Genomic DNA, 16,755 nt, shown 5'->3' with positions numbered 1-16,755 from the left:
CAAATTTGGTGGAGCGTGTGAACAAGTCGATCAAGGCGGCTCTGACCATCTTTCACCATGAGAAGCAAAGGGGTTGGGACACTGAGCTGTCATCTCTGAATGTCGCGCTGAATTCCGTGGTTCATGGGGTGACTGGAAAGATGCCCAGTATGATTATGTTTGGTAGGGAGCTCCCCCATCCCCTGCTAAGTCTATGGGGTATTTCTCCTGGTTGTTTTGAAGAATCTGGTGTAAAGCTGGAAGAAGTTTGGAGTAAGACGCAACAAGCGTTGGACAAAGCGCATGCCATCATGGGAAAGAAGTACAATCAAGGGAGGTTGGTGTCTGATATCATTCCTGGTGACTTGGTGGTGTGTCGAAAAGTAAATCTTAGTAAGAAGGTGGATTTCTTTTCGAGCAAGTTGTGCCCTGCCTTTGATGATCCTTATCGCGTTTTATCTTTCCTGACCCCTGTAACAGTTAATTTGGGAGATCCTGATAAAGGGTTTGTCATAAAGAAGGCTCACATATCTGCAGTAAAAAAGTTCTTTCCACCTTAGAACAGCCCAGTTGGTGGTTTGACCCTAGTTGCATGCGTTCTTGTGTCCTTGGAGTTTCTTATTTTGTGTGGGTGTAATGAGTTTGGGGTTTTTGTAGCTTGTAATCGTTTGTTACGAGGTTGGTGAGTATGCTTAGCTTTGGTCTCCCTTTTGTTTGAGCTGTTATCCCTTGCGTTGTCCGAGGGGGAGTGGGTTTTTAGGCGGGGAGGCTGTGACGTTAGCTTCGCTCGTCACATATTTGTTTTCTTTGTGACCGCGCTGGTTATGTGATTGATTACACATTCTGGTGAGGTGGTTTTGAATTAGCCTTGCCTTGTAGTTCTCTGATTTGTCGTAGGAGGTCTCTGTATGCTGGGTGCTGATAGCGCCACGATGGAGAAATTTTTGTTGGCCGTAGCCAACTGTTGGTAGGGCTAGGGAAGTAATTTTTTGTGAGGTTTGTGTCTGTATGGCGAGTTGTAATTGAAAATGTTGCGGTTTTTGGAGCGTTCTGTCGACGATGTAACTTCTACGAGTGGAGTTGAGCCACTGTATACTATGGGAGTATTAAGCAATACAATTTACGAGTGGTATTTGTGACGAGTGCATGCTAATAGCTATTGCAGAGAATACTATGGCAATATTAAGCATTACAGTTTACGAGTAGTGTTTGCGACGAGTTTGTGCTGCTAGCTATTGCAGTGAAACGGGTTGGTGCCTGGTTGTACTTCAATTCCGATTACAGCAAACGTGACGAGTTTAATGTGATTCATCGTGGTGGACGGTTACCGCATTTAACCAGGAAGTTCCGCTTGGTCTGGCACTGCTGCGTTTTCGGCCAGGTTGTTTTTTTTTGAAGCATGTTTTGGAGACCTGCCTTATGTAAGCGTTTTCGTTTACTATCGACGAGGATTTGAGCTGTTTTCCTTTGCTCATGATGAGCGATGTTGGGCAGCAAAGTAAGTTTTTGGCACTTAGTTTTAGCACCTCCCCGAATTTGGAGTACAATATGTGAGTGAACTTACTAAGACTACCCACAAGTTAAATGAAAAGTGTCACAGTCAGCCATTTATATTTTCAGTAATTTATTATCATTTTTCAAGTTTGGCTGTTAGTGAGTTTTGACTATATGGTGTAAGATACAGATATATATTTTAATTTGAGAGCGCTACTAGAGAGAAAGTTAATTTTTTTTTTATTGAGGAAAAGTAAATAATCAGTGACATATTGTTGATGGGTTTTTCGATGGTGCATATGGTAGGCATTTAGATGTGTTCCTACATTTTTCTTGTAGTGAAAAAGAAGTTATATCTTGAGGCAGGTATGCGTGTATTTTAAAGTGTCTTACCTTGTATTATTAACAGTTAACTGTTCTTTATAACATGTACCTGAAGCAATTTTTTTTTTTAAAGTTAATTAATATTCTATTATGTATACACGCTAAAGATTTGCTTATCTGAAGGAAGTAATGTTAAAATTAGTTCTGTTAAGATACATGCTGGTACATGATCTTATTTGTGGTAATAGTGATTTTTATTTGATGTTTTACTAATATTGTGAAGTATTTATTATTGCAAGTATTTTACACAGCCTGTACTGTTTATGTATGCATCTTATTATATTTGTATTCTTGGGGGGAGTACAAAGTTATGCTGGCATAACCTGTGCTGTATTTGGAGTCTGGTTATTAATACCTGTGAGTTGGTATTGACTCAGTCTGAGGCATGTGGTGTGGCCTGCGACTACCATCTCCAACCCCTCCATACTTTCATTTAATATTTGTGCGTTATTATTTTTGGTAAAAGTAATGGATTTATTAAAGTTAATAATTGATTACTATTATAAATGTTCCAACTAATATTTAGTGATCAGTGTAAATTTGCTGTGGAAGCGGTCAATGTAATTGTTGATGAGTACAGTATTAATTTTGTGGACCAGTACAGGTAATAAATTCAATTCACTTTGACCTAGGATTTTTTTTTCTCTATCAGACTGCCCTACTACCTCCTTTTTCCCCTTAACGCTGTGGTTTGTGGAGATAACGGTGGTCTCAGTTTGTTAAGGTTTGGTTACTTTTGGTTAGGTTACATTATGTGACGTTAGGTTGGTTTAGGTTATGTTAGGTTAGTATCTGTGTATAAATTACAAGTCCATACATTTATTTTGCTTGTGGGACTTAGAAAATCTCAGAAAATCGAAAAAATTAACATCTGCAACATGCTATTTTTGTTTCTCGCGACAACTTTTCATAACAAAAGAAGCAATTTCATTAATACATCTTGCTTCCTTTTTCAATAGTTTAGGCGGTATACGATGAGTAGCTATACCTAAAAATTATTCACATGAATAACATGCCTCTGTGTCCATACCTAACCTATTAATAATCTGGTACACATACAATTTGTACTTAATTCATTCTCTTGCGCCAGTTTTGCCATGTAGTATTCCTAAGATACTTCCAATCCCTTGTAAAGGCTCCAATGGCTTTCACCTTTTCAGTTACGCGTTTCCATGTGTCCATTTTCTGTTCAGGTGTCAAACTGCATGAAACTCTTCCAAACAACACCTCCTTTTCCTCACGAATGAGGTTTAAAATACTTATCTTATCCACACTGTTCATTGTACTGTATGTGTAAAGGTTATATATGTCGCATAAATATTTTACTGCTTACTTTGTTGTGATACAAATCAATTGTTCTTGAAACGCAAAGGTATGGCAGGGTTAGGTTATCGCACGCACCACTTGAAAGCCAACTAATGTTTTGACATACACGTGGCCGCGGGCAATTGTTTTTTGCCACATCACTCAAAAAAAATTTGACCTACAATTAATTGTCACATACGGTCGTGTTTATGAGACAGTTGTTTTTAATTGTAGCTATTTAAGATTCTTTGCCTGTCAACCTCTTTTTATATGAAACGTACACTTGTAATTACAAATTGACATATTTGTAAATTTTGACATAATTGTCGCATATGTCACAGTTTTATGAAATAGGGCACAGGGTGTAACAACCCGGATTATAGCCTTCCCCATGCAATCCAGTATTAATAATTTGTTATAAATTTTTTTGTCATATTTCAGGTTAGACGTAAAGTGTTTCACCGGGTTTATTGTTTTTAATTTTAAAATGCATAAGTTTATTTTTGAAGTAAATTTTTTTTTTGCTGGTTTCTTTATGTGGGAAGCCATGCTAACGTGATTCTCCTTCATTATTTCCATGACCGAGGCTTTGTTTCACACGCTAGGCGTGCGAGTCACGGTCACCGGAGTGAGAGAGAAAATCGCTGCGTCGTGGGATCAGAAGTAAGTATTTAGTGAAAGACTCTGTTGCCATGCCCCGTGATTGGCTGAAAATTACGTCAGCGAGCCCAGGACACTGCCCGCACAAAGGGAAGGAAGGCTGTAGAGTTAGTCCTTGTCTGAGCACCGTGCCGAGTGGTCATTGTTCGGGCGGCGGGCCGAGCAGGCCGTGGTCGGGCGATGGCTCCGGGGTTTATCTTCATTTTAATGTACATTTAATTAATATTTATGCTGTTTGAGCGGAAGATATTGGAATTTACATGAGTAAAAAAAGTAGGTAATACATCAAACATTGCGTATAAATTACTCCGTGACCTGCTAACCTGTATGTTCCACACATCACCTAATTTTAAGCTAGCCGGAGGTGGTGAGTGGTGACAAGGGCCCCAAAGGTGTGAATGGGGAGGGATGAAAAGTAGGTGGGGATAATAAAAAATGGGGAGGAGTAACTTTCTCCTGAGCGGCCAATGTGTGGTAGGGTCGCAAACAAAAAACTTTGGCATGTGCGGGCGTCGATAGGTTGTGCGTCCCATAGTTTGCATGGCCGCCCGTAGGTAGCGCTCCGCCACGCAGTGGTTGGGCCTGGAGCCTGTAGTAAAGGCCTCAGGGGTAGATGCTGCACCCTATCAGATACAAATGGTACTTAGCATCGGAGAAAGCCTACGGTTTGCGCATGTGGGCAGCATGCACATGTTGAAGCCATGGGTGTGTCCAAAGTGCCAAAGAATAAAGGGGGAGAAGGGAGGGGGGGAGGTCACGGCTCTTGTCCCAGGTTCCCAAAGAGACAGCGTGAAACAGGGTGGGTGCAGGAGCTGGGGTGTACTTGCGCTTTACCATGCAAACAGACACACCACACCAGGCATGCTTCAGGAACGTCAAAACAGGAGCCGGACACCTGATGACAAATGCCGAGCCCAGGGGATACTTTACTGCTGTCTGTGACGAGGCGCTCTGAGTTAGGCTGTAGCCCCGAGATTGGCTGTTAGCCAAAGATACGGCAATCGGGAGCAATTTCATGCTGGTTTGTTCACCATAGCAAAAGAAAGGGGAAAGGACAGCTAGCTCTACATGGAACTGTAGTGCATTGAGCCCAGGCGCTGGGACTCAGTCTAAGCTCTACAGAAAAAGTTTAAGTGAGAGGGTACAGTAGGGTAAAAAAATATTTAATAAGGGACCTTAAATACTGTGCAAGACTGTAAATAAAATAAAAATTTGTGCCGCTCAAGAATAGATTGGCGGCACACTACTCCCTAGTAACTACCGTTACAAATTTTATTTTATTTCATGCTTTCATGAAATATGATATATTACAGCATTTAAACCTAAACAAACTAAGCAAAATGAGAAACTTATTATCTACATATAAAATAAGTAATCTAAAAAAAATAAATAGGTGTTTGATTGATACACGCAGAGTAACGGGTGCAAACATACCTCCAGATGCAAGACCAGCAGACATGTGTTGGCCAGCTCCTCAAACTCCTGAGCCAGCTGGAAGAGGCCGTCCACAGCGGACTCTGGCATCAGCGGGACACTCTCCGGGGTCACCACCACGTTGGGACCAGGGGAGGCCGAGCTGCCCGCTCCAGGCAGCTCCATTGCAAACTTCAGTAACGACATCGAGAACCATTCCTGTCACAACAGAATCCTGTCAAGTACTACAACCACCTCCTAACAAAATTTAAATACAGAAAAATGCAGAAGATGAACAGAGACTACAAAAGTTTAGCAGAGTAGAAAGAGTAGCTCGACTCACTGTACTTGACAGGAAGAGAGAATACAGCAGGTTTCTTAAAAATTGTTTAATACGGCTAAAGCTAGTTACGCCTTCGCCTGTGATTGATGCCTACTACGGTATTCGGGGTCAGTGAATTTTCTGCAGGCCTGACTTGTGATGCATTGGCTGCAGACGGAATCAGCAAAACTTAGCTAAATATTCGGGAACAACATGGAAAGGGGAGCTAAGAGTCTGTAAATCTGTCCTAGGAAAATTATGATGCAGAGTTTAAGACTGCTAATCAGTGAATGCAGAGAACATGACAAAACATTCTCGAAAGATAATATATCTGAGCACAAACCCATACATACTGTATTTACCCATGTATTGGTCTCACATTTCATGCTGTTTTTTAGATAAAATATTTAGTGCGATTATTATGTGAGTTTTTCACTTATGATTTAAAAAAAATTAAATCATTGCACTGTGTAGTTGAATATGTGAGTAAAAAATTACTCTATGTTGGTTTTTAATAAATTTAACTCCACGAGTAATTATTTGTTTAGTAAAATATCTTGGCAGTAGTATAAAGCTTCATGAATAGCGCAGTTATTACACGTCTAGCATCCTCCCTGTAGGCGCCAGCAAGTAACATAACTGTTAAATCAAAAAATGAACTAGCAAAAAAAAGAGAGAGAGAGAGAGAGAAAGAGAGAGAAAGAGAGAGAGAGAATGTGTGTGCATAAGTATGTATGCATGTGTGCGTGAGGCAATGTGGCAGTGTTGACAGTTCTTCCTCCCTCTCATCGTTGTAAATGTCCTGGAAACTGACACCCTAAACAATTAAGGTGTCTATCATGACAGGTGTCTGATGCAACTTTGCTCAAGCATTACTGTTTTAGCGAGAGATTTCTCACACTTTCGACTGAACATTTCATGTATAATTGCAGCCAGTCATTGGTGTTTTGAAGTATGACTTTTCCATTCCTCCAAATACTCACAAGTTTGTCGGTAACGTGTGTGTGCTAGTTTTTATAGAAGGATCTAACAAAGAGTAGCCTACCGCCTCTTCTCTCTCTGCACAAAAGCAATGGGAACGAAAAAAATGCAATAGACGGAAGAGAAACATGGGTAAAAAAATTAGTGGTCTTCTCCTTTATCTTTTTGTTAGGTAGTGCAAAAATTGTTGAGGTCTTAAATATTGTGTCGGGGGGGGGGGGGGGGTGGAGGGTTACGTGGATGCAGGACTATTGCCTCACACCCTCTCTTATAGCAAACAAAGAAAAACAAAGGAACAACACCAGTGCTGTATTTCTTACATGCCAATAAGCTGAGACACCAACACAAACACGTCACTTGTATCAATGGAATTGTAAGGAAGACATAAATATGGTGTGATCGTTATATTGAGGGCAACCCTTACTGTGAAAGAAAATGTTAGATTTTAGGCCAATAATTATAAGTGCAACCTAAACGCAGGGGCGACCATTCTGCTGGTAAATACGGTACTATAGGGAAGGTGATTAAGAGAAAACAGAATGACAGTTTGCAGCAAGACCCTACTCAATGGACGAAAAGCTAGATTGGTCAGTGACTGGCGATTGATGTGACACTCGCATTACAGGAACCACAGAATTGTAATGGAGATCAGCATGCACAGATATTATTATGATGGAGGCCTTAAGGCTCACCATATCGATCAATATCAGACCTCTAGAGTGAGTTATACTGTAGATGGTTCGAGCAAGTGGGGACTCGGAGAACCAGCAGTATTCCATATGCACTAGTGGCAAAAGAACTCATCTGCTACATCTGGACATCCAGACGCAAAGGCAAGTGAGTGTTGACTCGCCAACCCAAAGAGTGACTCATGGATCAATTCCAGGAAGCCCATGTGGGAGCTTTTAAGTAGTCGGGAGACATGGACGGAGAAGGACAGAAGGACAAGATCCCGCAGAACAAGTGTCAACTCGTCATGTGAGTCCTAACACGTTAAGCGAATGAGTGTCTCGAGGAGCAAGTCCTTGTCCGGAGTAGTTTTCTCGTAGTGTTTATTGGCTTTAAGACACTTTAAGTTATTTTAAGAATGTCACATTTTCCAGAGTCAACTCGCAACTAAACTTTTAAAGCAATCATTGTTGTTTACGTATCCTGGAATCATATAGTGTAACAGTATAATATAGACATAATAAGCAAGGATCTCTAGTGTTAAAGTGAATTTAATTCCGTATAATAATTTATGCTTTCTCGCTAATTCATAGGTTAGAAGTCTAGTGTGCCAAGTGGTGTTTAAAGAACAACCACCATCACCTGAGGAGTCACCACATGGCCGGGTGGCCAAGCCCACCTCTGGGACCCTGGAGCAACTACCAGTTGCTTTGTTTACTCTGGCCCCAGTACTCCCTCGCTCTCCCTACTTACTTCTGTGGACTTCCATTCTTTCACTATACTTAGCTCTAATTAGATTAAAAAATTGAATAATGTTTGATACTTTGGAATGGTATAATTCAATCAGATATAGACAAAATAGAAAACATTAAAAAAAAAAAAAAAAAAGATAATATGATTTATAATAAATTTTCCGTGCCGATTTTAACTTCTCTTTTGGATTCTAGAATTCACATACTCATTTTTTGTTAAATATTGTTTGAATTCCAGAATCAGTTGTAAATATATACTAGATAACATAGGCCTAAGAGTTCAATTCCATAGCCGTATATTATTCATCTTATGTACCTTGAACAGGAACAATGACCTCCTATTCAGATTAACAACTAATTATGGCAAACACTATTTATTAGAAAACTATAATTAACTATAAATAATAAATATTTAATAAATATGATAAACATATTTTTCATTCATTTCCTGTTAACTTAAACTTGTTGTGGTCTTTTACTTTTATTTTCATACATATCTTAATTCTTCTGTTGTATGTTTCATTTTATTAATATTTAAAATTTTTTCTCTCTCCATTTTAATGATGCTCTATGTCTATGTTGTAGTTTATGTTTCTGTTGTATTTAATCTCTGTATCCTGTATTGTGTTGTCATTTATTTTTTATTTATGGTGTACATTCCTTGCAATCTCCCTAAGGAGTGATGATGTGCATCTTGACATGGTCGGGGGATTTGGTAGGAATTAAATCGTACGTTTAGTGGGCGCCATAATGTCTATGGGGCACGGACCCGGCGAGAAGACTCTGTCTCAGGTGTGACGTAGCCCGTGTGGTGGCGTGACTCGTTTCCCCCTTCAGCAATTACCCTAACCAATGACCTGGCCTGCTCTCAGCGTCGGGCACGCTGTTTATAAAAACCACGCAGTGGGATCTCAGGGCGCCCCACACGCCGACAGACAACACTCGAAGCACGCAAACACAATCGCTCTATGAAAACGCCTCGCGGCACGACAGGCACAGCTGTGGTCCAACCACCTCGATAGGCGCACAAAGGCAAAGTCCTCGGAGAGCCGGAACGGAGCATCTTTCTTCAGGTAGCGACGGGAAGCGACTGCGCGAGCAATGGCCGCAGAGGTAGCGGGAGGGGGGGGGGGGGGGTGTGTGTTTTGCGCCAAGCACCCTGAACAGTTACCCTGTTTCCCGTCGTGCCGCGGACGTGGTTAGTAAACGAAATACATAAAAATTACAATCAATTTGGATATAAAAACACATGGCACTTGGAGAACAAAACAAAAGATTTGCACAGTATTATTATTTCTTGGGGAGCGAAGCACTGATTCTATAGCGCCCTCTTGCGGTGGCGCGCTATTTAAAAACACGTCAGCCGGGAGGATTAACAGGAGGGGAGGGAGGTGGTGGCACATTGGACTCAGATGGGCGCAGCCCTGGACGACGTCAATCTTACAATATGAAAATAAAAAAATAAAGTCAAGAGAACACAAAAGGAAAAGAAGAGAAGGGGCGCTAGGTCGTGGTGGATGAAAAGGGAGAGGAAGAGTGGTTCTTGGTCCTTACAGCAGCCACACATTACACTGGTCCTCTAGGGTATGTTCTCGGGTGGCTTTTGGCGAAGTTACACATTATTTTGCCAAACAATAGGATAAAGAATATTGCATATTGCCACATATAAAAATTGGCTAAAAATTTGGTGAACATTAAAAGAAAATCTTGCTTAAAAACATTTTAACTTAGTAGGTATTTAAAAATAAAAAAAAACAAAGTTGCGCAACGATTTTCCCTATACCTCAGAACTGTTGGCCAAGAGAAAATAATAATTTGTTAAAGGGTTGTGAAAGCATAACTTTTGAAATAGGTACCATGTATACGGTGTTTATACCATTAGCTTTAATTACACTTAATTTTTTCTATTTTATTTCAAAACACTATACACAATTGAGTGTGAACTGAAAATATTTAATATCATATAACTGAATTATTTTGCAAAATTAATTTTTATTTTATTAATTTTTTTATTTTAGTTTGTAACATGACCACCAACAGCCGAGGGCTTTAGCGGTGGGCACGACACATAGACAGAATACAAAACAGGAAATAAAAGGCAATAAAAAAATAAAACAGCAACAGAAACCAGAACAAAAATGGTCTCTGCAAGTACCTGGACATTCCCCCTCATCTGCACCAATGTCAAGCTCTACCTGACGAGAAACCACAGCAGGTAGGCATATCCACAGTTCGCCAGCACTCCAAGACTAGTATACCAGATACTTACAGTGATCAACATAAAGACTAGTAAAACAGAAACATGACCCATACACAATGGCATATAAAAACATAAAAATTAAGGACTGATTAAATAGAACATTAATAATCAAGAAGCATATAAAAGAGAATATATCGAGCACATGTATAATAATATAGTAGAAAATACAATAAGAAACCTTATAAAAACTACAAATTCAAAATAAGACTAACTATAACAACAAATCTTGATAATATATAATGTGATATTAAAAATAAAAAAAATATTTGAAGATTTACTAGTATTGTGAGTGGAATAAGGGCTCTTACACACTGGCTACTTTCTGTCGCAGCGACTGAGCGACAGAAAATCGCAGCTTCTGGCGACAGTCGCTTGACCTTGCACACGAGCGTTTTTTTTGTCGCAGTATCGAGATGGATTTCGTAGAGTTAGCATGCCTTTCTGTACTTCTTGTTTGAAACACACGTGATAAAAGAAAAAAACGAAGACTGCGATGGGTGCATCCGCTAGTAAGTCAGCGACTTATTAAAGGACAGTTTCACAAGATATATCAAGATCTGAGATGTAATCCTTCTAAGTTCTTTAACTACTTTAGGATGTCTGTAAATTCTTTTGATGAACTTCTGGCTTTAGTTGGTCAAAAAATTACATACCAAACAACCAACATGAGAAAACCTGTGGGTCCAGAAGAACGATTATCTGTTACGATAAGGTAAGAAAAATTGTACCATCTTAATTACTTAAAATTATTAGCTTAACTGAAGTCTCAGTTTACTTCACTGTAGGTATGTTGTATTCAACGAATAAAGCATACAATTGTATATATATATCCAATACTGGCTATAGAAATAAATGCCCACCTGCATTATAAAACATTTTTTTATAAAAGTTTTGCAGATGCTAGTAAAATTAAAATGGGTTAATCTTATGTCAGTAATGTATTCACAGTGAAAAATACAAAACTTTAAAAAACAAAAATAAAGTGTCCAAAATACATTGCATAAAAAATTACATCGACATGCTTAGTCTGTTAAAAACATTTAAGTGTTTTTGATCTGTTGCACTGAAGAAATATGATTCACTCTACTCACATTATGTAATGCAAATTAGCTTTTATTACGTCAAGGAAATAAGATCAATTTTAAATTTTTACTTAATATTAGTTACACCTTAATGAAATGTAGATGAGTGTCATTACACTGCATGATAAACACTTGTAATCAGAATGTGTTAAGCTGATTGTACGCTCCTAAATCCAAAATGTCAGAACTTTCGCTGCCAATGCAGGATTCTACTGACACAGGTGATGTCGCATGAAGCTGAGACGTTGAAGACCAATGAGAGCATGTTGGCTGCAATTGTTGCAACATGTTCACTCTGTTGTTTCCTGACTGCTGCAAGGAAGGAAGTGATTGTTCTGGAGTAGTCTGTAGAAGATTTTGGCATTCCCTCTTGCTGATATCGTTCTGAACCCTTTTAATTGTATTGATTAATTCTACCCTTATAAGTAGATTGTCGCTTTCATCAAATCTTTTAAGAGTTGGTAGAAGAGAGAGTAAAAACCTTTTGTCATCATCCTTATCATCTTCCTGTATTGCCCTCTTTTCCAGCAATTGTAAAAGATCCTTTTCGAAAGAACTTGATTCATATTTTTTAATTTTGTTTTGTTTTTGTTTTACTTCCAACTGAATCGGAGTTTGAAAAGCTTCATCTGTTTCTGTGTCATTTTCTGCAGCATTACTTGTTTCTTCGACACGTGGAACGGATGATGTGGTCTGCCGCTCTTCAAAACAAGGTAGCAGGAACTGGAGTTGATCGAAGTAGATGTACTTTCGTCGTTTTGTATCTGTAACAGATCCTGTAGGAGCTTTTCTTTGCGATGCTATTTCCCTTCGAAAACAATCTTTCAGTGACTTCTACCATTTCTGTACCTCATCTCCTGAAAGGAAAAAATTTTATCAAATATTGGCATGTTTATTTTTGTTTCAGGTACTTGGCGACAGGGAACTCCTTTACTTCGCTTCACTACGAGTTTCTTTTGGGGATAAGTACTGTAGGATGCATTGTTAAAGACACTTGCCAGGCAATATGGGATACGCTGCTTCCTATTTACATGACAAATAAAACAACAGAAGAATGGGTGAAAGTGGCTCTACAGTTCTATGAATACACACATTTCCCAAATTGTACTGGGGCTATTGATGGTAAGCATGTCCGCATTGTAAACCCATGAAACGCAGGTTCCCAATACACTAGAGTCCCGTTATAGCGAGGTGTCACGGTTCCGGGTTTGATCCACGCTATGACCGTGTCCTCGCTATAACCGTCTCCTCGCTATAACCGAATTGGACAAATTTTGGCCCCCAAAAAATAAAAATTAACCAAAAATAGCATAAAAATTGTGTTTAAACCTGTATAATTGGAAAATAACAGGTTATATTAACGAAATCTTAATTTCTGTAAAAGATGTGTGAATTCTCTTTAAAACGATACCCCATAAGTACGGATGCGATCACCGATTGCGTCAAAATAACCAGAATACTCTACCACGCCACGTAAGTATAGCATCTCAGCCCGCGGCCGACGCAGCATTGTCCTGCTATCTATTGCCGACGCGGGCTGTCTGCTGGCGGCCATGTTGGTTCGGGATGTTGCTAACAGGTGGTGCTAGTGTAGCGCGACGATTTAATTCCTTACAAAATAGCAGGAGTGCAGCTGCGGCAACGCACGTACGCCTCAAACGAAATAGTCGCTGAAACACTATACTTTTTTCATTTAAAGAAACCTGTCAACTTTTTTAGAAAATAAATTTGGGATTAAAGTCAAACCATCACCACCCCTTTCCCGGACAAATACCCCAACAAATACCGAAACAAAAGTTGCAAGAAAACTGTCCTAGCGATTCGGAAATAAATACCATGGTAGTGCCTACTAGAGGTGTAAAAGTAACGAAAAAATGCGTACCCGTATGTATTCGTTACTATAACAATTAGTACTCGTTACTATCGTTACGTTACTCGTTACTTCTGATACCGCATAATTTGCTATGTTATGTTGCAGCAACGAATCCAGTCGTATTGCGTACGCGTACAGTATGACGTCGCGTAAATAATAATAAATAGAATATAAACAATTAATAGTTTTTGTTAACCAAGAAACAATTAAATCTCATTAGAGCGTCTTTTTAATATTATCTCTTTTAAGATGACAACAAAAAAAAAAAGTGAAAATATACGCGATTATAAAAACAAAAACATACATATTTCTAATTAGTAAAAAAATACTTTCTTACATTGTTTCTGTTCCAATATCAAACTTTGTCTACACACGGCACAGATAACTAACGGAAGTTTGATAAAATAAAGAAAGGACGGGATTCTATCTTTAAAGCCACGCACTTAGGTGGCGACTGCACGGCTGAAGAATGTGACAGGCGTCAACGGCAAGATGTCTAGTGGCGAGCGAGAGGGGTGGAGATAAAGCAGACAAATAACAAAAGCGCGCTTCAAGCTCTCACGCCGTAAATTCCTCAAAAATACCTCGTTATAGCCGTGTTCTCGCTATTACCGTGCTCGCTATAACGAGATTCTACTGTAGTATTTCAATTACAAACATTTCTTTTCCTTAGTACTGCTTGCCCTTGTTGATGCAGATAATTGTTTTTTAGCTATTGATGTTGGTGCGTATGGAAAGAGCAGTGATTCTAATGTTTTCAAAAATTATATTTTAAGCCAAGGAATAGAAAACAATCAAATGAATTTCCCCCCTCCAAAACAACTGCCAAATGACAATAACGGGATTAGTATGCCCTATGTCATTGTTGGAGACGAGGCGTTTGGTTTAACACAACACGTACTGCGACCATATCCACAAAGAAACCTTGGTGTGAAAAAAAGAATTTTTAACTATAGGCTAACAAGAGCAAGACGAATGGTGGAATGTGCATATGGAATATTGGCTAATAAGTGGCGTGTTTTTCATAAAGCTATAGACGTAAACGTAGAATGTGCACAGTTAATTATTCAATTGTGTTGTGTTTTACATAACTATGTACGAAAAAAAGAAAGAATCCACTTTGAAGACACTATGTACGAATGTCCACTGCAGAGTATACATCAGTGCGGGGTGAGGGGAAATTTGCATGGTACTGCTAACAGAGATTACTTTGCTGAGTATTTCATAACGGCTTACGGTTCTGTACCGTGGCAGTATGATAAAATATGATGGGATTGACATTGAAAGTCACAGAAAGTTTTTACATTAAAATTTACAGGCATATATAAGTGAATTATATGTATTTTTTATGTTACAAATGTAATTCAAGGTTTTTCACTTACGCATGACTGTACCAATTTTGCATAGGGCCTATATAATGTATACATAAATTAAAAATTAATGTTTATGAAAGACAACAGTGGGTATAAGTGATATATAAAACAAGCAACAACAAATATTGCTATTTGTTACAGAGTATTTTACAAACTTATATTGAGAACCTTAATGTAAAACCTATTAAGAAATTATCACTTGTTTGTAATTTGTATATCAATAATTATTTAAATTGTTTAATAAATACGATTTCCTACCTTTCTCTTTCTTATCTTCTACACCCAGGTCATCCCAGTTTCTGATTACATTCTTACATACATCTGCCCACAACTTCATTTTCAAATTTCTGTCACTATAACTTTTTAATGCACAATTATAAAGTTCAGGTCGTGTTTCTACCTCAGAAATTAACAGTGTCGAATCTATATTCATTTTTGAATGTCGTGTCAATGCATTACTACGAGGCGCGAGCACCCTGCTCTGGCGTATCGGCTATACTGACGCGGCAGTCGCAGCTACAGTTCTGTCGCCCGTGTGAAGGGACAGGTTTAAACACGTGTGTTCCATTGTCCTTGGCGATCTCTCAGCGACTGTTTGGACGCGGCGATTCGCGACAGAAATGGAACACGTTGCGACTTTTCTGACGCGGCGACAAAAAAGTCGCTCGTGTGCATGGGTCAATTACAAAGCATTAGTTCCATTAAGAGCGACTTTTGAGTCGCAGCGACAGAGCGACAGAAAGTCGCTCGTGTGTAAGGGCCCTAAGTGTAGTAAATAACTTCTAGATTTCAAGATTTCATAATTTGTTTATTGTGGTTGGAGATTAGACTAAAGATGAGGTCATTAAGGTTATGTCAAGTATAAAATGTTGAAGTAAACGGGTATTTAATTGAGGAATTTTTAGCCCAGTATTGTAAAGAAAATATGTACAATTAATTTTAAAATTATAGCAATTTTGGACAAAGAGTGACTCTAAGAAGTTCTACGTTTAACATGGGGAATCAGATTAGGTGGAGGGAAGTTCTTAAGAATTATTAGTTGGATTAATCTATTTTGAATATTTTCTAGTTTATTTATATCAGTCATATTGATGCCATTCCAGAGTATTGAACAGTATTCCAACTTAGATATAATTAATGCAACGTAGAGGGAAGAATCCGGATTAGTAGCATAAAAAGTAATAAATTTAATAAAGGCAAGAGTTTTACGAGAAGAGAGTATAAAATTTTTAACATGTTTATGAAAGAATAATTTAGAGTTTAGAATGACACCAAGTTCTCTAATAGAAAGAGATTTGGCAATTACCCTCTTTTATTGCATAATCGTCGCACTCATTATTTTGGGCTTAAAAATTTGGATAAAAAAAAACTAGGGATGGGGCGAATCCTGATTTCCTCGAATCCGAATCTTAACTCAAATCCTCGACTGGAATTGCCGAATCTCGAACCCAAACCCGAATCTTTTAACAGATGATGTCCACATATCTAATGTGACAAAAAAATTTTCTTGAGAAATTTCAGTTTTAGTACAGATTAGCGGTTAGGATTTTTTCTATAAATAAGCTAGAGGTCTGTGAGCCTGAGCCTAAGAATTTTACTTCGAGCCGAGCTCGAGCTTTAGTGGTACAGTTACACTTTTGGGAAATTATTTTTATCTTAAACTTAGTATAATGTTTGAATAAAGTATTAAAATGAAGTGGGCTTATTAATTTTGGGTAACTATTTACAGTGTGTGTTTACATTTTGCACTGCTAGAAAAAAGTAACATTTTTTTCCATTGAATCTTACCTGTTTCCATTGGTTCATTAGTAACTAATATCATCCAACTAACATAACCAAGTATATGTTTGTGTAAATGTAACATATCTTTGGGAAAATTTCATCCTTGTCAATTTTTCTGGAGTCCTTACTGAGTTTCAACAAACTTAGCACCAACAATCATGTTGTTTGAAAAGTACATTCACATTGTTTCAACATTTCCACTTTTCAGCACAATAATTCTGAGAGAGATTGTCACAGAGTATTAAATTCTGTTCTTTAATCTATCATGCAGAACAATAATTTGTTCTGCACGTTCAGGAGTTAAATTAGCTCTACGATTGGAGATAGTGTTTCCAGCAGAAGAGAAGCATCTCTCGCTGGCAACCTGCTTGGCTGGAATGCTTTAGTAAAATTGCTTAACCTCAAAATTAGTGTCATAAATATCTG

The 16,755-nt window shown here is 38.4% G+C and overlaps 1 protein-coding gene across 1 annotated transcript in view; it reads right to left on the bottom strand.

The window, feature by feature from the left end:
- LOC134531057 (exocyst complex component 4) overlaps nucleotides 1–16,755 on the bottom strand; it is a 144,321-nt gene that overhangs the window by 41,641 nt on the left and 85,925 nt on the right. The window contains exon 12 of the mRNA XM_063366571.1: nucleotides 5,257–5,454. Within this exon, the coding sequence (XP_063222641.1) occupies nucleotides 5,257–5,454 (198 nt within the window). The remainder of the gene's footprint in view (nucleotides 1–5,256; nucleotides 5,455–16,755) is intronic.

Source organism: Bacillus rossius, chromosome 3, assembly GCF_032445375.1.
Source record: "Bacillus rossius redtenbacheri isolate Brsri chromosome 3, Brsri_v3, whole genome shotgun sequence".
NCBI classification, from domain to species: domain Eukaryota; kingdom Metazoa; phylum Arthropoda; class Insecta; order Phasmatodea; family Bacillidae; genus Bacillus; species Bacillus rossius.
The sequence above is the reverse complement of the archived record's forward strand: the minus strand, read 5'-3'. Positions and strand labels throughout refer to the sequence as shown.